General features: G+C 36.0%; 1 protein-coding gene across 10 annotated transcripts in view; it reads left to right on the forward strand.

The window, feature by feature from the left end:
• Positions 1-5,700, forward strand: part of PPIP5K2 (diphosphoinositol pentakisphosphate kinase 2) — a 113,451-nt gene extending 107,751 nt beyond the window's left edge. For 9 of the 10 annotated variants that reach the window (XM_027869170.1, XM_027869161.1, XM_027869164.1 and 6 more), the window contains one exon: positions 3,959-5,700. In XM_027869170.1, coding sequence (XP_027724971.1) covers positions 3,959-4,041 — 83 coding nt within the window. In that variant the 3' untranslated portion in view covers positions 4,042-5,700. Of the gene's footprint in view, positions 1-3,386; positions 3,452-3,958 lie in introns of those variants that run through there. The other variant, XM_027869163.1, reaches the window with a different exon arrangement.
• The last annotated feature ends 19,678 nt before the right edge of the window (positions 5,701-25,378 follow it).

Here is a 25,378-nt window from a genome sequence, read left to right on the forward strand (position 1 = left end):
ATCAAGGATCTCTCCATTGTGTATATAGATTATGCTTACAAAACTTTATAGTGATAGGAAAGTAGGCATGTAGGTTGGTGGTTTTTAGCATTCTACCACTCACCTTTTAGGGAGTGAGGAGACGGGTAACAAAAAGATCCAGTATTTTTTCCATGTTTTTTTGTTATCCCCTCTTTTGTATATACCTTGAAAACTGATTCCTCAATACTCTCAAAATTATCACCTGTAGGATGTCTTTTCTCTGTATATACTTGATGTAATCAAACTCTTCCAATCTTTGTTTTCTTCACTTGGGTTTCCAATTACTCATACAACATATTTAGTACTATAATGTTAAAATCCAAATATGGTTCCCCCTCTGCATTTAATGATGAAGAGAGTTTGTCATATAAATCTTGACAGATCTTTTCCATTTTTCAGTTCTCACCAAACTTTCTTTAAATTTGTTTTTTCTTCTCCTTCCCATTTTGTGAGGCACTACTGCTCATGATTTTCCACCATTCTCATCTATAAGATTTTTACAAACATGTTTACTATTTTAAACTGCTGTTGCTCTTTGCTTCCATATTTCTCTCCTTAATAATGAGATCAAACGTTGTTGCCTAAGGTTGCTTCTAGACTTTGTTGGTGTCCTCGTGGCAATTAATTGATTTGCTTAAAATTCTCTAGGAAATGGTTAATCTATTACAGTGTACTTCCTTCCATCTATTTCTTTTTGGCATTAATATGATTTTTTAAAAGTCTGGTTGGAGTTGTTTTAATTGAACACAAAGTCCCTTTTATTCTCTAACTTTGTATTAATTTTGGTCTTTGCTCTAATAAGACTCGATGGTAAAAACTCTCTGCACTTAGCTTATCTAGGAAGGACTCACATCAAAAACAAGCTGTTTTCTGTCCATTAAAATAGAATCAATTTCATTTTTTGCCATAAATCTTTCTCCAAGAGAATATCTATAATATATAGGCAAGGGATTATTCTTTCACATACCTTATTCCTAAACCAAAGGGTTCACTGTTTTCCCCTGTTCATCTTTGCAGGAAGTCCTTTAAGTCACCAAGTACATCTTGATTTAATTTGGAGGCTGTGATTAAGTTCTTAATAGAATTTCTTAATCTCATCCTCTACAGTAGCTGTTGGTATGTTAGCTACAGTTATTGTCATGGTAACATTTTTTGTAAGTAGTTATTAGCACTGCTATAGCTATAACCAGATGGCCCTGTGAAATTATGTTTCTTGTTGCCCTTGGCTGCACTATAAAACCAATTTCATCAACTCCTTTATTTGCCTCTTCAAAGAGAAACTTTGAGCCATTCTTCAGTGTAGTTGCAACTTCCTTTTATCTTATTTCATTTATAGCAAAAATATCAGTTTCAATACCACTCAGTTCCTCCATTACATCTACTTGTTGGTTATTTTAAAAGGATCTCATGTTTAGAGTATTAGTAGCTAAGCTAAATTAATATTTATAGACAATTTAAAATCTATGAGAGTCTCAGCTCCCTCTGTCACATTTTCTGTCATTTCTGATACCTTTCCTGCAGAAGTGGATCACCCAATAATAAGGGACATTTTGTATTTTTCTTGGCTTGTCATCATCAAGGAATTCATAAAGTAACATGTCTACTGGTGATGAGCTCCCTTATACTCATGTAGCCTGGCCCTTGATAAATAGATGTAGACTTGCCAGATATGCTATATTTGAAGCCTTTCCAGCATGGTAGAAACTGCCAGAGCTTGTGCTGTGCTGGCATCATCTCTGAGAACCCAGGGTCACCATCATCTACAATGGGGGATCAGAATAGGACTTCCGATACATTCATTATTATTTCCTCCTCTAAATTCAAAATTCTGGATTCTTGAAGATGATAGTAGAACATAACCCCTGGCAAGAGCTATTGAACAACTAAAGCCTCAGGTATTAGCTTGATGATGGATGTATCCTATCTATCCAAGCATCAATATAGCTAAGTTTGGAGAAGAGAGTTTGGGGCATCTAGGTGGCGCAGTGGATAGAGCACTGGCCCTGGAGTTGAAAAGGACCTGAGTTCAAATGCGGCCTCAGACACATAACCCTCACTAGCTGTGGGCAAGTCGCTTAACCTCAATTACCTCACCAAAAAAAAAAAAAAGGGAGTTTATCACCCGATTGGTTGTTAGGTGATTTTTTTTTTTTAAACTCATAGCATCTCAGAGAATTGCTCATTAGCTACTTAGACCGTGAGCTCTTTGGAAGCAAGGACTATTTTTTGCCTTTCTTTGTATCTACAGGGCTTTGCTTAGTGTCTGTCACATGGCAGTCATTTAATAAATTCTAGGTGACTAAGACCAGCCCCTCAGCTATAGAAGCTATATTCTGTGTCAGTGACAAGTTCCTACACTGAAATTATAGCCCTTTGAATTATTAAAGTATATAATTTCATTTGTTTTATGGTATGAGACAGGGAGTCTAGAAACTCCCAGTATGGATACTCTATTGATTGATTGATAGATAGATAGATATGCATGCATGCAACTCTTCTATAATTTATGGTTTGAAAGTTGGCAGGGACATTGAAGTGTAAACTGACTTGGACTACTACTTGTCACAGACAGGACTTAAATCTAGGGCGTCTTGCATTCAAGGCTAGCCTAATATCCACTGTGCTACATTACTTTTCGTTAAATATTTTAGGGGAATATGCCACTAGATCAAAATTTTCTCATAGAGGCCTTAGTCACAAAACATCAGAGTTCTGTTGAGCATGGTTTAAGAAATGCCGACCTAGGAAAATGGTATACAGTTGGGCTTGGATGATTGTAAGGTATGTGTTCAATATTTTTGTCTAAAAGAAGCAAATGCAATCTGAGAATCAGGACAAACTGATTGATAGTAGACTGTGAAACAACAGATGGATTATCTTTGCTCTGTCCCATTGAAGTGGGACAATACCTTCCCAATGAAAGCATTATAGCAAAAGAAATGGCTACTAAATTATTGGGACAATATAGGCTTAACTCTGAAGTTCTTTTACCCAGGCTATAGCTGAGTCTGGTACTTGGTTCAATATTCAAGAAAAGATATCCATGGATAGTGTGGTTCTTAGCCTTCTCCATGATAGGAGTCCCAGCTGCACTTAAAAAGTACACTGGAAATCAAAAATGAACTTGTCCTATAATCCTAACCATGTGGACATTATCTACAATAAACACCTTGTTTTCTTCTGTACCCCTGAGCTTTTTCCAATACATGGTCCTACCTTATTCATGTGAGAAATGTTCTATTACGAAGTATGATGACACCCTCATTTTTTTTATAGATGAGGAAACTGAGGCCTAGAGACACAAAAATACTTTGGCCAACTGCTTTTGCCTTTATACCCTGATGCTCTTATGTCCCTATCTGTAGGACTAATTGATCCCAGATTTCCATAATCAAGAATTCAAAAAATCGTGTTGGCCTTAAAGGTAATTGAAGTTTTGCCACCTCTACAAAAGCCCTTTACTAATTCCCATTTCCTATCCTCAGTTGTTATTGATGAGCTTAACCCACATTGAAATTACTTTGTATATACGTTTTGTCTTTATATGTGTGCAAATTATTCTCTTCCCCCACTTTCAAAAATAAGCTCCTTGAATTGAAGGGACTGTTTTTATCTTTGTCTCTGGTATGTGGTGCATAGAAGGCTGTTAATTAATGTTTATTGAATTGAATTAGCTGCAGTTCTCCCTGGTATCATGTTATTTTATTAATTCAATAATATTGCTGTGTACCCTGATATCTTAGTTTTGAGCACTATAATGCTGACCTATAAAGTAGTAAAATGTAAATAGCATTGCTTAAATATTTTCAAAGTTCCAATGGATCTCTACTTTCATTAACAATTATTGTTTTGCTCATTTTTTTTTTTGCTAGAAAATGCTATTTGGATTTATCTGAATCTTGTAAAACCTATGCAATTACTTTTTTTTCCTGTGTAGACAGCAGTGCATCTAAAAAGACTCCAGATAACAAAACAGAAGATGCAATTGAACAAAAAGAAACATCTGAGGAGAAGAAATGAAAAAACTGGAACCAGCTTCCCACACCCCAAAAAAATTATTAGGGGGGAAAAAAGAACACAATAAACCTTTACTTCTCAAAGCCATTCATTTAAGTTTCTTGTTGTACACCATGTGTCCATTTAAATGTTTTCAGAGCTGCTTGTACGCTTTACATATATTCAGGTAAAAGGGTCTTTTGTTACTGTCTTTAAATATTTAAAACAAAGATGTCCTGAATGTTTTGTCAGTTATAATTTTATATATTAAAAAAGCTACACAATTTTTTTTGAGTGTCTGATGTTTACTGTATACCTGTGGTGGAAGAAGAAAGGTGGTGGGAAAAACCCCACTAGTATATACCGTAGTGGCTTTGATAATGTCACTCTACAGTATGATATTATTGCCATTATGCAGTCTTCTATTTTCAGAGGATTGCAAATTGGTGTTGAAAAGCTTTCTTAGGTTGAAACAGCAGCCTGAGACCATTGTTTATTTAAGTGCATTTCCAGAAAGATTTCATTGACCATTTAAGTTAAAATCTTTTACATTATGGAGGTTGTTGTTAAAGTGATCACTTATGCTGCAATATTTAGACATCTGGAGTATTATTGAAGGGGGAAATTTCTTTTGTCCAATCTGTTTTTAATGTGTTATGTATATGTTTAAGTTAAATTCAATATTATTTGAGGATTAAATTTGCATAGTTGGAATTAATATGCCCTTGTACAAAAATAATGTAAAAATTACTTTGTAGAAAAACTTCTTATCTGTATATTTTCTTATAAGGAGTGCTTTTGTTCATCAGAAAATTGCTTGTTTCATGTATTGATAAGAAAGCATCTCTTTGGGTTTAATTTTTTCAAAGGTGACTTTACAAATTTTCCAGTAGGAGAAATTTTAAATAATAGGCACCTACTCTTAAATGATAATGGTGACCCTTTTCAGCTTAAGGAATTCCATCCCCAAATTGAGCGACTTTGTTAGAATAATTGGATGTTAACTGTTCAGACTTAAAAACCTAACAGAAGTCTTAGGTTTAGTAATGTTTGTACCACCTTCATTATTTCTGTGATTTTTTTAAGTCATCTCATTATAAAATGACAAACTTAAGCTTTTTAAATGGGTGCTTTTAAAATTATCAGATTTTCAGCATAATTATCTGAGCTCATTGTGTGTTGTGATTTCATCTATGGCATGAAGTATTAAGTCTTCAGGATTGTCATCCTCTCACTCTTTTTACTGCCTCATTTATTATGAGCCACTTAAGTCTATAAACCAAACAAGACAGCCTGATACCAAGAAACCCATGTATTACGGATTAGATAACTTCTCTTGGTATAACATTAGCTTAAAATAAACATCTAAGGACAAGTAATTTTTATTGAGTACTGTCAGTATGAACAGAATTTATTCTATCTCACAGGGGAAACTGTACTAATTTTCAAGTGATCATATATAAAATGGCATTTAGAAAATAAGCATAAGTGCTGGTTATATAAAGGTACCAAATACAAAGGATACACAAACATATGCCTTTGTACATTTCACATGAATGTAAATATATAATGTAAGCATTCGAATGTACTTGTTAAATTTCCTGTGTTTTAAATGTACTTATCATTCCATTAAAATCTTCATTTTTAAAATTGTTGCTGAGCTTAATAAAAATGGCAGTTTCAGTGGCTGGTATCTGAGTATTACTTAAACATTGGGTGGTGTTATAGCTTCCCCCCACTGTTTTTTTTTTTTACTTCCAGCTCCAAAATTAGTGATTCCAATTTTAGGAATAGAATAAAATTGTGTTTTAATGAGAAATTGCTTCATTACTTTTCTTTAACTTAGATGGGATAAATAATGCTAAAAAACTTGGAATTTTAAAATAAGGACTAAATCATATGTTAAACCACTACACAAACCATTATACTCATCAAAGTAGATTTCTTGCCACTAAATAGATGAAGAAAAACACTGGTAATTCCACTAACAAAATTGTATTTTACTTACCATAACTTTTACACTAATCTATAATAAAATATACATAAATTCTATAGGTAGAATATATAACCTATTCCAAGGGCTGTGATACAGAAAGAGCACTGGGTTTGGAGCCCAAGGACCTGGATTCATTGGGCAAATAAAAACTTCTCTGGATCTCCATTTCCTTATCTGCAAAATGAGAAGGTTGGACTAGATCTCTTCCAGCTTTAAATTTATGGTCCCTTTAGACCTGAAAGAGCTTGCTCAGAAGAAAATCTTGGCTGTAAACCAAGTATAAAATTTTTCTTCAAAAATGCCATGGTTGTTTCTTGATATTTAAGTTACTCATAGTCACTAAATTCTTACTCTTCAAGTTTTTATTTCTTGGTTTTCTTCAAATACTATCAGAAGATCTAACTGATAGACAAGCTGTTTTTCTGTCATGCTGTTAAATGCTAGAAGGGTCATTAAGAGACCCTCTAGTACCACCTACTGAATTTACAGATGGGGAAACTGAGGCTCAGGGATTAAGGGAACTGGAGAATCACAGCTTCTGTGCAGCTATGTGGCACAGTGGATAGAATACTGGGCCTGGAGTCAGGACTTGTCTTCCGAAGTTCAGATCTGGCCTCAAATATCAGCTCTGTGACCCTGGCCGAGTCACTTAACCCTGTTTGCCTCAGTTTCCTCATCTGTAAAATGAATTGGAAAAGGAAATGGCACACCACTCCAGTATCTTTAATAAAACCCCAGGGTCACAAAGAGTCAGACACAACTGAAATGATAGTAATGGCAACATAATTGCAGCTGGACTGTGGCAGCACAAAGTCACCCAGTATTAGCTGAAAACTTAACCTAGCACCTCCAAATCCACAGTTTTGTGCCCTACAACCTCAGGTTCTTCATTTGCAAAATGAGGACTACATATTCTATTGATCCCTTTCAGCTCTGATATTCTAGGGTTCTAAAGCCTAATTGCAGCTAATTGTTCTCCCAAACTGCAAAGAACAGCTACCTAAGAATGAGAACTTTAGACTTGGAAGGGCTCACAGTAGCCACCTAAACCAATCGATATCTGAAAAGAAATCCCCATCATACCTGACAAATGATCATCCAAGTCTGCTTGAAAACCTGCAAGGAAGAGGTACGTATCACCTCCCAAGGTAATGCTGTTCCATATGGATAGCTCCATTTGTTAGGAAGTTTTTCCTGACATCAAGCTTACACTAACCTCTTTGCAACTCGCTTCTGGTTCTGTTCTTTTAGGCCAAACAGAACAAGTCTAACCTTCCAGAATGTTAGCCCGTTACACATTTGAATGCAGGTATCATGTCCTTCCATTCCCCACTCCCCCGCCCCCAGTCTTCTCCAAGATAGACGCGTCTAGTTCCTTCACTGATCCTCACAGAACATGGACTTAAGGTCCCCCATTATCCTAGCTGCTCTTCTCTGGATACTTCCCATATTATCAATATACTTCCTAAGCTGTGGCACCTGAAACTGAACATAACTCCCAGTGTTACCTGAATAGTGGAAAAATGCCACCTGTAATAGAACAATATCACCTTAGCTTTTTTGGTTGCCACATTATACTGATATTGCCACATTATACTGATATTGCCACATCACACAGTAATGAGTCACTGAACTTTAATCTAATCCCCTACCCCTCCACCAAAATCTTTTAACCAAACAACTAACTATACTTCCTTCATCTTGTAAAACTGATTTTTGGAATACATCTTTTTAAAAGCTAGCAAACAAGAAAAGAAATTATATCTCTATCTAATCACCCTGGAGACTGAGTATCCAAACACCATGGAGTATTACTGGAAAAGCATTTGTTAAATACTTAACTATATTCCAACACTAATTGTTGGATACAAAATACAGGCATACTTTGGAGATATTGTGGGTTTGGTTCCAGACTACTTCAATAAAGCAAATAATATTGCATTAAAGTAAACCACATGAAATTTTTGGTTTCCCAGTGCATATAAAAGTTATGTTTACACTATGTTGTAGTCTGTTAAAGTGTACAATAGTATAATAGCTAAAAAAGTATACATACCTTAATTTTAAAATATTGCTAAAAAAATGAGCCTTCAATGAGTGATAAATCTTTTTGTTAGTGGAGGGTCTTGCCTGGATGTTGATGGCTGCTGACTGATCAGGGTGGTGGCTGCTGAAGGTTGAGGTAGCTGTGGCAGTTTCTTAAAATAAGAAAACAAGTTCACAGTGTCTATTGACTCTTCTTTCACTTGAACACTTAGAGGCCATTGTAAGGTTATTAATTGGCCTAATTTTAATATTGTTGTGTCACAGGGAATGGGAGGCCTGAGGAGAGGAAAGAGACCAGAGAACTTCCAGTCGGTGGAGCAGTCAAAACAAAACATTTATTGATTAAATTCACCATCTTATATGGGCTTGGTTTGTGGCCCAAAACAATTACAATAGCAACATCAAAGATTACTGATCACAGATCACTATAACAAATATTGGTTCAGTTTATAATTCTGTGAGAATTACACAAAACGTGACACAGAGACATAATGGGAGCACATACTATTGGAAAAATGGCACTGATAGACTCTTTCAATGCAGAATTGCCACAAACCTTCAGTTTCTTTAAAAAGAAAAGCAGTATCTGCAAAGCATAATAAAACAATGTATGCCTGCATACAAACAGTCCCTGCCATCAAGGAGCTTACATTCTAACAGGAAAGTGGTGAGACAAGAGCTCTCTATTTGACAAAAACTGCCAGGAAAATTGGAAAGCAGTTTGACAGAAATTAGGTACAGACCGACATCTCACACCATGTACCAAGATAAGGTCAAAATGGCCACATGATTTAGACATAAAAGGTAATATCAAAAGCAAATTATTGGAGCATGGAATACTCTATCTGTCAGATCAATGGATAAGGGAAGAATTTATGACCAAATGAGATAGAAAGCATTATGGGATATAAAATAGATAATTTTGATTACATCAAATTAAAAAGGTTTTGCACAAACAAAACCAATACAGCCAAGATTAGAAGGAAAACAGGAAACTGGAGATTTTTTTTTTACAAATTTCTCTGATAAATACATATTCTCAAATATGTAGAGAAGTGAGTCAAAATTATAAGAATATGAATCATTCCCCAATTGACAAATGGTGAAAGAATACAATCAGGGAATTTTTAGGAGAAATCACTGCTATCTACAATCATATGAAAAAATGCTCTAAATCACTATTGATTAGAAATGAAAATTAAATAAATTCTGAGATACCTCCTCACACCTCTCAAAGTGGTTAATACTATAAAAAATAAAAGTAATAAATGTTGGAGGGGATATGAAAAAATTAGGATACTAATGCACTGTTGGTGGAGTTGTGAACTGATTCAACCATTCTGGATATCAATTTGTATCTATGCCCAAAGGGCAACCAAACTGTGCATACTCTTTGACCCTGTAATACCACTACTTGGTCTAGCATCCCAAAGAAAACATAGAAAAAGGAAAGGAACCTATATGTACAAAAATATTTATAGCAGCTCTTTTTGTGGTGGCAAAGAATTGGAAATTGAGGGGATGTCAATCAGCTGGGGAATGGCTGAACAAGTTGTGCCATATGCTTGTAATGGAACACTATTGTGCTATAAGAAAAGATGAGCAGGATGGTTTCAGAAAAACCTGAGAAGACTTATATGAACTGATGCAAAGTGAAGTGAGCAAAGCAGAACCAAGAGATTTTTATGCACAATAACACAATATTATACAATGATCAACTGTGAATGACATTATTCTCATCAATATGATGATCCAAGACAATTCCAAAGGATTTATGATGCAAAAAATGCTCTTTACCTCCAGAGAAAGAATTGACAGAGTCTGAATGCAGATCAAAACAGTTTTTAAACTTATTTTCTTTTTCTTCCTTCCTTTTTCTTTCTTTCTTTTTTCCTTTCTTTTTTGTTCTCTTTTGCAACAAGGCTAATATGGAAATATGTTTTGCATGACAGCACATGAATAATCTATATCAAAGTGCTTGTCTTCTTAAGGAGGGGAGAGGGAAAGATAGAGAGAATTTGGACCTCAAAAAATATAAAAAATGAATGTTAAAATTATTTTTGCATGTAGATGAGAAAAAATAAAATTAAAATATTCTTCAAAACAAGTTACCAGATTTGGGAGACATAGTAGTGGTTTACCAAATTTTGGGGACATATTTCATTGACAAACTATACGTAAGTACTCATTGCAGAAAAATCACATAACAACTGTTCAATCACAAAATTGAGGCCTAAAAATAAAATGAAATTGCTCATACTAAATTAACACGATAAATTCCTTTCATTCAGGGCAAAGATGTGAAGAGGACAGAAAAAAAAAAGTTTCCTTTTGATGATACCTTATAAAGCATTAAGGAAATTACACATTTCTGGCTAATAAGGAAGTTGAGATCTCTATGCTAGATAAATTTCAGGATTTCCATCAATAATTTGTTTTTATTTTTAATAGCATTTTATTTTTTCCCCAATTACATATCAAGAAAATTTTTAGCATTCATTTTTTCAAGATTTTGAGTTCCAGATTTTTCTCCCTCCCTCCCTCTAATCCCCTCTTTTGAAAATGGTAGGCAGTTTGATATAGTTTATACATGTGCTATCACGTAAAACATACTTCCATATTAGTCACACTCGTGGAAGATGAACCAGATCAAAAGGAAAAAACAAACAAACAAACACGAGAAAGAACAAAGTAAGTGAAAAAGATATGCTGCAATTTGCATTCAGAGTCCATCAGTTTTTTATCTGGATATGGATAGCATTTTCATCATGAGCCCTTTGTACTTGTCTTGGATCACTGTGTTGCCAAGAGGAGCTGAGTCATTCATAGTTGATCATCACACAGTGTTGCCCATGCTGTGTACAATGTTTTCCTGGTTCTTCTCATTTAACTTTGGATCAATTAGAACAAGTCTTTCCAGGTTTTTCTGAAATCTACCTATTTATCATTTCTTATTGCACAATAGTTTTCATTACATTTATATACCATAGCTTCTTCAGCTATTTCCAATATTTTGCCACAATGAAAATGGCTGCTATAAACATTTTTGCACACACAGGTCCTTTTCTCTTTTTTATGATTTCTTTGGAATACAGATCTAGTAGTGGTATTGCTGGATCAAAGGGTATGCAGTTTGGTTGCCCTTTGGGCATACTTCCAAATTTCTCTCCAGAATGGTTGGATCAGTTCACAATTTCACCAACAGTGCATTAGTATCCCAATTTTCCCACATCCTCTCCAACATTTATCATTTTCCTTTTTTGTCATATTAGCCAATCTGATAATGTGAGGTGGTATCTCAAAGTTGTTTTAAGCATAAATGACAAGGTTCATCTGGAGAAATAGTGTGGTGAATCACTGAAATTGATTAGGTACACAAGACACAATAGTCAATGACCATAGTAACCTAGTGTTCGATAAACCCAAAGCACCTAGCTTTTGGGATAAGACTTCATTATTTGACAAAAACTGCAGGGAAAAATGGAAAACTATAGAACACAAAGTAGGTATAGACCAATATCTCACACCGTGTACCAAGATAAGATCAAAATGGTTGCATGATTTAGACGCCATAAGCAAATTAGAAGAGCAAGGATTATTATACCTGTCAGATCTATAGGGAGGGGAACAATTCATGATCAAACAAAAGATAGAGAGCATTATGAAATGTAAAATAGATAATTTTGATTATACTAAATTAAAAAGCTTTTGTACAAACAAAACCAATGCAGCCAAGATTAGAAGGAAAGCAGAAAGCTGGGAAACAGCAAGTATCTCTGACAAAGGCCTCATTTCTCAAATATATAGAGAACTGAGTCAGATTTATAAGAATAAAAGCCATTTCCCCAATTGATAAATGGTTAAAGGATATGAACAGGCAGTTTTCAGATGAAGAAATCAAAACATATGAAGAAGTGTTCTAAATCACTTTTCATTAGAGAAATGCAAATTCCATCAATAATTTTCTCCAGATAAACCCTGTCATTTCTGCTTTCTTTTTTAAAAGCTTAATTCAAACTAGTTTAGAAAAGAAGTCTTATTTAAAGTATTTCTTTATTCTTTGGCTTCCAAGTTCTTAGACTAGAATATACCTTCTGGAAGTCCTTTCCTTACCTAGGAATACCAGAAACAATAGGTACAAATATTTAATGAATACGTGTTATGTATGCCTAGCTGCTATATAGGATAAGGAAGAAATTAAAGATGTACTTCAATTGTACTTAGCTTCAATTTACAATTTTTGTTAGGGTAAGCAAGGGAAGAGAATAAACATTTCTTTAGCATCTGCTATGTGCCAGTTTGCCAAACACTTTACAAATATTATATTATTTGATCTTCACTACAATTCTACAAGATAGGTACCCCATTTTACCATTGAGGAAACTGAGGCAAATCAAGGTTAAGTGACTTGCCTGGGGTCACACAGCTATTAAGTCTATAAGGCTGGATTTGAACTCAGATCTTCCTCACTCCAGGTACAGTATTCTAACACCATCTAGCTGAATCAAAATAACAGAAAATTATGGAAAGTTTACCAAATGTTAACTTTTATTGTTCAGACTATAGCTGTTCTCAATTTAGAGAAAGGAGAAATCAATATAAGTCAGAGAGTAAAAGGGAAGGCTCTCTGGAAGAGGTAGAAGAACCTAAACCTTGAGGGACTTGGTAGGATTTGAAATAGCTCAACAAGAGAAGAAATGTCAGCATCTCAAAAGGGATGTCAATCATGATCAAAGGCAGGGAGTGGGAATGGATTCAGTATTGGAAAGTGACAGTAAAAGGCCAGCATGATCATGAGATCAAAGGTAAGGATCAGAGGGTTTCAGAGTTGGAACGGAATTTAGAGATAGTATGCTCTGTCATATTTTACAAATAAAGTCACACAGTAAGTGACCAAGATGAAATTTTGAATCTGATCTTCTAGATTCATATTGAATAATGAGAGAATTAGGAATGGGGAGAGGTGTGCTGCAATGACAGGCTAAGGAATTTTGACTTGATCCTGTGAGCAATACAGAACTATTTCACTTGGCTGAGCAGGAGAAGGATGTGATAGAAGCAGTGTTGTAGGGCAATCTGCCAGAAGCAAGCAAGTCAACAATATTGGTGATGATCAGGAAGCCCAGCTGAAAAAAGCATTTAGGTTGAGATAGGGGAATGGAGAAAGAAAGGGACCAAGCATTTGAGTGTCTATTATGTAAGAGGCATTGTGCTAAGCACTGTTTACAAATATTATCTCATCTGATCCTCACAATAACCCTGGGAGGTAGGTGGTATTATCACCATTTTAAAGTTGAGGAAACTGAGGCAGACGTAGTTCCTTTGACTTTGCATCTCACTCATTCTGAACTCATAGTGTTGTGAGCTCTTTGGATAAACCATCTTCACATGGGATATAGGGACTAGCATACTCCTTGCTGAGTCTTTTTTACCGTACAAAGGTATTAAAAGGACTTATCTTAGCTCAAGTCAGTGGCAGAGCTTACAAGACCTGACAGGTGTGTTCATAGAATTTCAGAGTTGGAAGTGGCCCTCCCTTATATAGCGGCAATCTAATCCAATTTATACATGAAAATAAATCCTCTGCAACAGGGGCTATTTTGCTCTTAACCCAAGCATAAGATTCAAAAAGGTTCAGTCCTGGGAAGCCTGGCCTCAAATGAGAAGAGTTAATTTACCTCTTCTCACATTCTTCCATTAATTTATCCCCAACCTCACCATCCTGGGGCTAATCCCTTTGGCTTCCCCAAAGATACTCAATGTACAATGCAAATCAGTTATGGAACAGATAATTATGTCCTAAACACAAAGAAAATGACAGCAAAAAAGACAGCTTACATTAATAGAAAAACTTAAAATAGGATTGAGTAACAACTTATACCACTATTATATTTGGGATGGGGGGAGAGGCTGACAATTAGAACAGAAAGGCAATTTGCAGCATTATTGATTAGGCTTTTTGCCTTTCCCTTCAGCTTTGTACTCTCCAGGGAAAGCCACCACCTTCTTCCTCTCCTCTTGTCAGGGGTTCCTCTTATCCAATGAAGAAGCTCCCTTTATCACCAGTCAATTTTACTCAATGGACCCAGACCTCTAGACCTTTTTAACATGTAAGACTGCCTCCAATCTTAGACAACCTTAGACACCTTGAGACTAGTGCTCATTCACCTATTCAGGAAAGAAAACAAAGAGCAGAAAAAGTTTACCACTGGAGTCCCTCTACTCTTTTTGCCATGTAAGAGCAGTCATAACTACAGGGAAGGGGCCTGACTACTCCCTTCACCTCACTGGAAGTATTTCTGCCACATGATGCCACCTGGAGGGTCAAAGGAAGAGAAATCCAGCTAGAAGCCATTTCTCCTTTTTAAAATGACATAAATAAGAGCCATGTCCCAAGTGATAAATGGTCAAAAGACAGTTGTTTTCAGAACAGACAGTTCTGTTGTCATATGAAAAGTCATATGAAAAAGCCATATGAAAAATGCTCTAAATCTAATAATTAGATAAATGTAAATTCAAATAGTGCCCCCTCACACCCATCATACTGGGTAACATGACAGAAAAGGAAAATGACAAATGTTGGTGGGGATGTGGAAAAGTAGAGACACTAATACAGTTGAGCTGTGAACAGGTCCAACCATCATGGAGAACAGTTTGAAGCTATGCCTAAAGGGCTATGAAGCCGCTCACTCTTTGAACCAGCAATACCACTGCTAGGCCTAGTATCCCAAAGAAATCAAAGAAAAAGAAAAAGGAACTATAGGAACAAAAACATTTATAGCAGTTCTTTTTATGATGGCAAAGAATTGGAAATTGAAGGGATGCCCACTAATTATGGAATGATTGAACAAGTTGTGATACAGGAATGTGATAAAATACTGTAAGAAATAAAAGAAAAATCTGGAAAGACTTAGATGAACTGATGCAAAGTGAAGTGAGCAAAAACAAAAGTACATTGTATTCAGTAATAGCAAAGTTTTAAGAATGATCAACTGGAAAGATTTAACTGCTGTGGTCAAGATAATGACTCAAGACAATTCCAAAGGACCCCTGATGAAAAATGCTTTCTACCTCTGGAATGAGAACTGACAGACTCAGTGGAGATTGAAGCGTATTTTTTTTTCATTTTTTCTTGCTTTTTTTTTGGGTGAGAGGCAACATGGCTAATATGGAAATATGTTTTGCATGACTTCATAAGTATAATGAGTACCATATTTCTTTTCTTCTCAATGGGTGGGGAAGGAGGGAGTGGAGAGAAATAATTTGAAAGAATATTATAGGGTGATCTCATAAATTAAACAATCCACCAGTTGCGAGGCTTCATGGTCTCTATTATTTGTGATTCAAATGACAATTCAAAATGATCCTTACTATACTAGCATGCATAACTTAATAAAAAAATCACCATCTTCTTTTACACTTGACCTTATCAATACAATTTGCTGTGTGAGGAGAAAGGCAGGGACATAGCAACATTAGTTCTATTTAATTTCAGGTATGAGTCATAGGCAGCCAATTTATGACAGAATGTCATAGATAGGCTCAGAATTAACCAGGTGGGAAAACGTCTTATTTACCAAGATAAGGATAGGCCAAGAGAATTCTAACTTCATCTTCACAAGGTTGTTCTCTTGACTTTCCCGGGGAGAGACATCCACCTGAGGAAGTCCTCACATTACAGAGGCACATGGCAATTCCCTTGAATGATGAACCAGAGGCCTTAAGAGAACCGGACTCAAGACTTAGAATAGAAGCAAACCTATAGTTTAGTACCTTAGTACAAAAAGTACTAAGAGACTCTTTCTCAAACAACAAAATTTTATGATTATGGCTTTGGGCTTGATAATTGTTATTTTTCTCATATATTAGCCTCAAAATTTCAGCTAGAATTTTTTTCATCTATTCACAGATTTTATCTATTCACAACTATCATTCCCTCCCCCTTGGTCTGCAAATAAAGCCAAAGGGATCACATCAGGCCATGTCTAGAATACAGTGAGATGAGACTGCCCCCTCCCCCCCCCATCAGAGTCCATGTGGACAAGTGGGTCACACATTGCTGACAAACAGGGTTAAAAACTGCCTGAAGCTGCCCTGGTCTCCTTCCCAAGCTAATGAATCGCCTGGGCTGATCAGACTTTGTCACTTTCAGCCTCCCAAACTCTCTCCTCCAGAGATTCTCAAGCTTTCTTTATGGACTTTTGCTTGTTATGCAAAACAACTTACCCTGTGAAACTGTGAGATGCCTAATCCCTCTCACCTGCAGCTTAGTCATTCTCTCTGCCTTAGTATCCTATATAGACCCTATCCCCAGCCCCCTCCTCAGATACCCCAGTACTTGCTCTGTGGCACCCTCAGCTACAACTCACTTACCCCAATTAAAAACCTCCATTTTGTTGTATTGACTGTTTTCATTTAAAATTTCGGTTGACAAAGCTATAGTATCAAAGAGAGCTGTGGCTTTAGAACTAGGGAATAGTTCAACCTTCATCAAGGACTGATGGGCATAACAACAATAATAATAATAATAATAATTTTCTGTAAGTGCTAAAAGAGGGGTGCAAGCTGGCCACCAATGGATGTGACTTGAAATGCAAGCTGATTAAAAGTTACATAAACTGGACATGTAGCTGTTATGCAAGTTGCCCCCCGGGTGGTATCTGGAGTAACCCACTCTTGCTTAATTGAATCTGTTATCCCTTGTATGCCAGAATAATGCCCTCTTTAAGAACTAAAGAAGGTGATAGAAATTCTGAAGAGGAGTGGCTTACTTTCCCTCAGTTACCCAGACCCAAAAGACCTGTTTAACATTATACTACTGTTTCTACTTCTTCACCACAAATCATACACAGTGAATAGTTGGTTCAAAATAATAGCATCAAAAGATACATGAGTTTCTAAATGATCCCAAATGACACCACTATTTTATAAATTTCATTTCTCCACTTTGGGTGGGAGAGGTCCTAGTTCCTCAAACAGTATTGCTGCAGATTTCACAGCATGCTGTCAGCAGGATTCATCCCAAGGAACTTCACAGACAAAGATCTTCTAAGGGGATTTTGCCATGCTTTTCTCCCAATAATAAGTCATTTGCTATTATTATTATCATTTGTTTTTTAAACAAAATATACTCTAATAATCATATAGCAGATATATTTATAATGTAACAATATTTAGATTGAAAAGAGGATGAAATTTGCTTTAGTAGCTTTTCTTAGCCTTCTTGTATTTAAAAATAATCACCGATCAGGTGATAATAATTTAGGTAAATGCCTTTCAAATTTATCAATTCACAGAAAGTCATTTACCTGTCATGCTAATCATAGTAGTTTTTATAGCGCCTACCACATGCCAGGTTTTTTCTATGTCTTGAAAGTTGCTTAAGTCTGTTTTTTTAGTAATACTTAAAATGTTTAGTCTATAACTTCTCAATTTTGTTAGCATTCCTTGCCAATTAGAAAAAAAAAAGTACCTGTAAATGCAGATAACATTTTGTTCATTTGTATTCCTACATGGTCTGAATATTACGGTGCTCATCCTTACTCAAGTCAGGCACTGTGTTAAATGATAAGATTAGCTGAAGCCTTTCTGGAGATGATGAGATTCAAATAGACTGGTCAATGAAACACCAAAACTAACCAGGGCCTCAACATATCTAGAGAACCAAGCAAAGTGACCTGATCTGTGATGGTGATTTCTAACAAGCCTCTCCAAGCTTTTGGACTTCCCCTGTCATTATCTGTGCACTCTGTTTGTAGTTGTCATATCAATCTGCTCTGTCTGTGCCTCTGTGTGCTAGCTATGAGCTAGATGCTGTCATTTTGTGAGATCATAGCTGAAAGCAGGTGGTTGAGAAAGAGAAAAAAATAGAAGTGTAGCCTTGAGCTCTCTAGTACTGGGGAGAAAGGACTAGGTGCTAACTGGATCTTTTTCCAGGGTCCCAACTCACCTATCTGGTGGGTTCAAGGCCCTACTCTAAGTTTTTAAGGGATGGACATAGAAGTGAAGTTTATTTGAGTAAAAAATTTTTAAAAATTCTTAAGACTCTTCTCCCTGTGGTCCTGGCTCTGGCCAGGTTGAGGCTATAGTGAAAAGTTAGAGTAGTTAAAAACATATTAGCAGATTCTGCAAGTTTTGAGATTAATCATTAAGGAGTTTGGAAACTGACCATTCTTAGATTGCAGGAGAAAACTCTTGAGACTTTGGGGTAATTCTAGGAGTTCACCCCCTTCTGAAATACCTCCTCATAATCCCGATCACTCAGCATTCCTCACTCCCTTCCCCTGAGTCAAGAGGGTATTTTAGTATGGGGATTGCAAATAGCCCCATGTTTTCCTGTTAATCTCTCTCATCCCAGATCAGATTAAGAGAGTGCTGGAGAATTGTAGGGAATTTGAGTCACCCTCCCCGACCTGATAAAAGGAAGGAGGGAGAGCAGCCAGCACAGCAGGGCCGCACTGGCAATGGCTCTGTGCTCCTGGGAACCCTGCAGGCCACCCCTCCAGACAAAGCCTGAAAGTATCATCCAGGGTCAGTACATTCTACCCACCCTTCCCAGCAGCTGCAAGCAGCCCCAGCCTGCAGCTGTGGGGAGAGGAGAAAGAGGGATTGGTTAGGGTCCCATGGCCAGCATTCCCTGAGCCCTGCCGCTGGAAATTCACTACTGGGAAGGCCCTAGCATCAGCCACCCCAGCCCCTAGGCAATGCCCAGCTGGCAGTACAAGATAAGAAGCCAGCCAGCCTCTACAATTGGTAAGCTCATCCTTCTATCAATATTTTTATATGTGATAATTTGGAAATGCAATTGATGTCATCTGAAGTTTATTGGTTGTGTTATTGTATTTCTAAATTGTATTGTAAAATTCTCTTATATTGTAAAATTTGAGGGACCAATGTGAGCCAGAAGTGGTGTTAGAGGAAGCAATTTTTAATCTGAATTTTGTTGCATATGAATTGGAATTTTAAAAGGACATGATAAAAATTAGATAATTTGAAAACTGTTAAATATTTAGTCAGGTATATTTAGTTATAAACTATAATAGTAAATTTTCTATTGAAAATCTTGGCTATTATGGAAATATATAAAGTGGTTTAAAGTTGTATTTTCAACATGCTAATGATGAGATGAATGGTTTTCTGTACAAAGTAGTTTGGAAACTGGTTCATGCATTCAGCAAGGTTAGACTTACCTAATTGGTAACCTAATTGCTAAAAGTTTCCAGGTTTGTTTCAAGTTTCAAATATATAATATTGTTTCAACTTGGTAAACTTTTGCATTAGTTCCAGAAAATATGTGTTGTACATCAGTCCAGAGGAAAATATCGTGGAGTGGGCAGGTTATTAGCTCCTTGGTCCCTGTAGATTCCCCTTATTTTGTACTTGCCAAATCCCTGGACATCATTTGTGTGGGCAAGGTCTCAGCCGTGGGAAAAGAGCTTGTTTGTGTTATGAAGTTTCTAAACAATGAACTTGGCTTGCTGGGTATTTGCAAGTTTGTGTAAATGATTTCTAATGATTGTCTTCACACCAAGATAAATTCAATTTTAAGAAGGAAAGAAAAACAAGTGAAAGATAATAAGTGAAATCTCTTATGTTATGTGAGTCCTGGTAAATTTTTATTGCTTACTGCAACTCCATGAGAGCAAAAAAAAAAAAAATTGTATCTAGCCGTAAGCTGTGATTAGTGAAACTTGCCGTTTGAGGTAAAAGCTTTAGCAACTGTAACTGATACCGTTTTGAGTTTGAATTTAGGTATAGTTGTCTGATGAATCAGTAATCCACCATTCGAGAGAAATGTCACAAGGTTCTCAGAGAGAATGTGATCCTGAACTGTTACAGGTAGAGGTTTGCATCTGGGAAAAGCCAAGAGGATAATCTTGGCATCAGCCTAAGGGAGGATCCTCTTAGCTCAGTTTCTCCATTGTGTTCTTTTGAAAAGGAATGTTTCCTACCTGGCTATTCCTGAGTCTAGCTATGAGGTGGAATTATTCAACTGTGACTCTTACTTGAAACCAAATAGAGCTAAGGATGCTTTTTCCTGTCATGTATGTGCCCGTGCCCCTAGGACCAGCTTGATGCTGGTATAATCATGTACTTGCCTTTTCCTTTTATGGAAAATTTCTATAATCAGAGCAAATAGTAAAAGATGTGAGCACAATATAAGTATGTGAGATCTTGCTGTTTTGATCTGAATTTGCTGTCATTCCATGGCTTAATGTTTGAAATGAATGTTTGAAATTCTCATATGTATAAGATTCAATTCCTGAAGTATCTCATTCTTTCAGAATGATGAGTATAATTAGAAAGGTAAGCAAGCTTGTCAAACAAAGATTGTGAATCTATTGAGTTGTGAAGTTAAAGTCAGGAACCTTTTTTGTTTTGAGCAATAGGATTTCAGCATAGTTATGTTAGTGAAGAGTAATAACTTATGAGCTATTTTGTGTCATGGTTGAAATGTAAAAGAAAGTTGAGTAGTCTGAGCAATGGGTTTGAAAGATTTAGAAAGATAAAAAAAGGCTTGATTGAAAATATGGAAAGCAGATAAAAAGATTTGGAGACAAATGGGGGATATCCAAGCCCCTCCTGTCCTTGGATAGTTACTCTGGGTACCCTTGTGCCAGCTTCAGATGATTTAAACATGTGTGAGCAAGTTTGACTTTATTTTAAGAAGAAAGGTTGAGAATGAAAATTGTGTAGCTTGATTTTAAAGTCAATAGACAAAGTTTTAAAAAGCTAGGAGGAATCAAAATGGAGGATGCCAGGTGTTTCCAAGCCCCTCTTGTTGACAGTTATAAAGGCGGAGTCTGTGCCCTTGTTAACACATCATGCTGTGTTTATATCAATAATTCAAAGCAGGTTGAGACACATGTTGCAAACAAACTGGAAAAGGCCCAATGGATGAAGGAAGTTCCCAGTCACCTGCTCCTCTCTGGAGCACAGAGCTGGGGTTCCTAGCCTTTTTTTTTTTAACTCTCCTGTCTCCACTCCTGACGCGTCCCCCACCCCCTGCCTTTCTCGTTATCTTGCTGCTTTTGATGTTAAGACCTTGCTTTTTGAAACCTAACCAAGTTTGTGTCCTCCAGGCTAATCTCAATCAAATTTCAGATGGCCCTCTAAGAAGGATACCAGCCCATACCCACCCCTCATCCCCTTGGGGTGGTCTGCGCTGGGTTCCAGCCCATTGCTTCCTCTCAGGACCCAGTGAGGTAGGGACAGCTCTATTTGTCAAGTTCAGTTTGCCAGCCTGAAATAGTTCCAGAGGATGAGACCTCTGCCCATGTCCCCAAATGAATTTGGGTCCCCACTATTTGAGGGGGGATTGATGAGGAATACACGACCCTTGACCTTCTTCCCAAATGAATTTGGGTACCTACTTCTTGAGGGGGAAGATGATGAGATTAGCTGAAGTCTTTCTGGAGATGATGAGATTCAAATAGACTGGTCAATGAAATACCAAAACTAACCGGGGCCCCTCTGCCTTGGGCTGAACAATGGAATAATGATGTGCCTAGATATGCACAAAACTCTATTCTACCACCCCTTTGCCCCCATGTCCCTGATTACTTCACCTTCCTGTCTACCTTTCTGTCCCTGATTACCTCATTTCCCCACTCAAGGCAGGTTTTCCTCTATAAGAATCCCTGTCTTTTCCTGGCTGGCAGGGGTAGGAGTAGGGGGTGGAAGGGGTGGGGGGAGGGTGTCTCTCTTAAGGAGCTGCTGTCTCCATTAAGGAGTGGCTGTCTCTCTTAAGGAGCTGCCCCCTTTAAGCTGGGGTTTTCCTTAAGCTGCAGCCTCCCTTAAGGAGTGGCAACCTCCCTTAAGAAGGAGCCTTCTTGGTGTGTTATCCAGAATAAATGCCTTAACTTGATTGGGAGACAGCCTGAGCAAATTCTTTCAAGACAACCCTGATACACACATACCTTGCACCTCATCATTTGCACCCTGAACCTCAACTTAAGCACTTCACAACTATGTATTTCTCCCAACAACCCTGGGAGATAGGTGTGAATAGTTATTATCTCCTTGTACACACCAAGACAGATTAAATTCTTCTAATCTCCTACAACAAAAATTTTCAATCCAATTAATTTTTTACTTATAATTACTAGTGGCAGTACTTAAAATCTCATTTTTTTTTAAAAACAAAGTTCCATTGTTTTTAGTTAGCTCATGTTCAAAGATTCATCACAACACTCTCACTTCATTATTGCTTTTTTTTATTTCTTTGAATTACCCAAAAAGCCAAATCAATTCCTTTAAAATTTCTAAATTACCAATCCTTTAGCATAACTGTTTGAGCCAGAGCAAAGAGATGATCATTTCTCTATCAGTTAACATGCATTTTATGAAACTTATTTTGTAATTTTATATTGATTGGGGAAGAGAGACATGGAGCAACTGTCAAAGGGGCATTACTTTAAAAATTCCTAAATCTTTTCTATTTCAGCAGGATCAAAAATTCTTTCTCTGATTCCTCTAATTTTTATTTCTCAATCATACTGACTTGATTTTTTTTTTACTTCACTGAATTTTGCTTTACATTTTAGCACAAAGTTTCATTACATAAAGTCAACTAACTATAATACTGTCATCCTATTTTTGGTTCCTTAGTGGTTACAAATGCACAGTTCATACCAATTTCTTTAAGGACTTTTGGGCAATTAGAATTGGTTACAATCACATAGTTTTTGTAAGTGATAGGCAAATACACCCCAAAACAACTCGCAAGTTCCTCATTGCAGAATGTCACAAATTTCAGTAAGCAGAATGACTTTGGAGGAAAAAAATCTAATTCCTTTTCAAAGTTAATCTCTTTTATGCTGGAAAAGCATTTATCCATCTATTTCACAAAGGAATTCACTTGGCAAAAACCAAGGGATCTGCTAGAGCCCAACTTTGGCATAGGAATAATATAGATATTGGTACCTGAAAGAGTCTCTGCTATTCCTTTTACTACAATAAGTTATTATTACTCTCTTCTTTATTTTTCACTCTAAATGAAACACTGAGCAGTTTTCTCAAAGGTAACTTCCAGTTTGGTGTTTGTTGACTATGAATGATCTTGAGTCCTAATTGCCTCTTTTTTTTTTTTTTAAATAAAGTTTTGATAGTTTCCAAAACTGTAGATTTCCATGTTAGGAATTTTGTGTTTGCCTCTCATCAAAAGAGGAGCTAATTTCCTAGTGGAATAAATTAAAAGAAATCCTTATCACACTAATTTAACTTTAAATCACCTAAATGAAATATAGTTCAATAATTAAAAAATCTCAACTTTTATAAAAGCCATGGACTGCCAAGATTTAAAATTTCAGGGCCCAATATCATCAATGTGTTCATGCTTTAATATATATTTGACAATGATTTGAATTAGATTCTTTTATTTGTAGTGTAATAATTTCTTGATTTAAAGTTTTTATTTTTATTAAAACACAGTTTTGACTTCATATAGTGTTAACAGGAATTGCACTATTGGAAAACTATCTGATGGAGATTGTACTTGTGTGAAGGGCTCAAAGTGTAGCTTTTTTTTCCTTTCAAATCCCTCAAAAATAAAGTCCATTTATTTTATTTTTATTTTTTGCTAGGCAATGGGGTTAAGTGACTTGCCCAGGGTCACACTGCTAGTAAGTGTTATGTGTCTGAGGCCGAATTTGAACTCAGGTCCTCCTGACTCCAAGGTTGGTGCTCTATCCACTGTGCCATATTTTGTTTTTTCTTAACCTAACCTATCCTAAGGTATCATTTAGTAGAGATTCCAGAGCACTGTTTGTTTTATGACTTTGCAAGCTTCTAACTGATAAGAATTTCTTTTATATTGTAAGTTGCCTTATTTTATCCTATAAAATTTTATTTGTTCTAAAATAATTTGCAATTTCTGCTTTTTCCTCTCAAAATCTTAGGTTTTTTTATACTTCTATAAGCCATGTGGTTCATTATAATTTGATCTTTTGTAATCTGAGCACCCTCTACTAGGTGTGCATGCACTTAATTTATTCCTATATCTATCTTTTTAAAAATATTCTTGTTTAATTCTATCTTCAATAATTCTTTCCCTAACTTACTATAGCTTTATTTATAAAATTTGAACTTTATTTTCACTAAACAATTGATTTCAACACAACTTTTACTGTGTTATAATTTACCTAAACAAGCGATTAAAACTGCAATACTATTATTAAATTTCACTTACATTCAGTTGCTTTCTGATTTCAAAACAAGTTTTCCTTTTTCTGGGAGCACTTTGGGATTCACCTTCAATCTGGTAGCCCTAATCAGGACTTGCTTGGTGCCCTCAGGTTGGTTGTTTAAAATCAGTAAACAACAGAAGGGTAAATGAACTCCAATTCCACTCACTTTTATTCTTTTCTGAAAATGGTCTAAAATTTCCTTGTTCTGCCTTCCAATAATAAAAAATCTTTCCTTCAATAAATTTATTCCATCTTTAAGTACAGTTTTTAATTATACTTTTATTCTACACTAAACTTAAAATCAACTTTACAGATTGATACCCCATACTTCAGACTTATAGATTAGCTAACTGAAATTTCTTCAGGCTTAGCAAATATGTTTCTTTTTAAATTCTGAGTTGTGGAATTATTTAAGCTCACAAGAGAGTTAATCTAATTTTTCCTATACTATTTCCCAAGTTTTTCTTGTTTTAGCATTTCCCTGAATTTCTATTTCACTGTATTTCTCTTGAATATATCTCATGATTAATAAAATAGTTCTTAAAATTCAAACTACAACTTTAATTCAATTCCTAGTAATTTTAAAAGTCCCTTTAAGGAATAAGTGATCTGTGATTTTTTTTTTGTTTTCATTAAACTCTATAGAGTTTGCTAGTACCCCATAAGCTCATCAAAATACTTTATAAAACATCTAAATTGTATTTTAGAAATAAAAGAAATTTAATTATTCCTTTTTCAAAAATTTGTTTTCTAATCATTATTTGTGTCTTAGTTTCCAATTACTGTATTTCAACGCATAATCATTGAAGATTTTATGCCAAATATTTTTGCAAAAAAATGGGATGCGACCATTATGTGAAGCTTTTAAAAATTGTGCCAGTATTACTTAAAACTTATTTATTACTAAACTGTATCACTGGCAGACAAACTGTATAGTTTAGCTAGTGCAAGAAGATGCAAGTCTCACCATATCATGTGATTTACTGACGGCAGCTTCGACTGCCCTCCCACCCCCTTGCATCTATGACTCTTCATTGGGTTGAGTGACAATACTGTTAGTACTGCAGCACTCTAAACAAACCATGCAAGTTGACTTAATGGAAATATTCTGACAATGCACGCGCACTGAGAA

The sequence above is a fragment of the Vombatus ursinus genome, unplaced genomic scaffold (genome assembly GCF_900497805.2).
Source record: "Vombatus ursinus unplaced genomic scaffold, bare-nosed wombat genome assembly UNPS02014792.1, whole genome shotgun sequence".
Classification (NCBI taxonomy): domain Eukaryota; kingdom Metazoa; phylum Chordata; class Mammalia; order Diprotodontia; family Vombatidae; genus Vombatus; species Vombatus ursinus.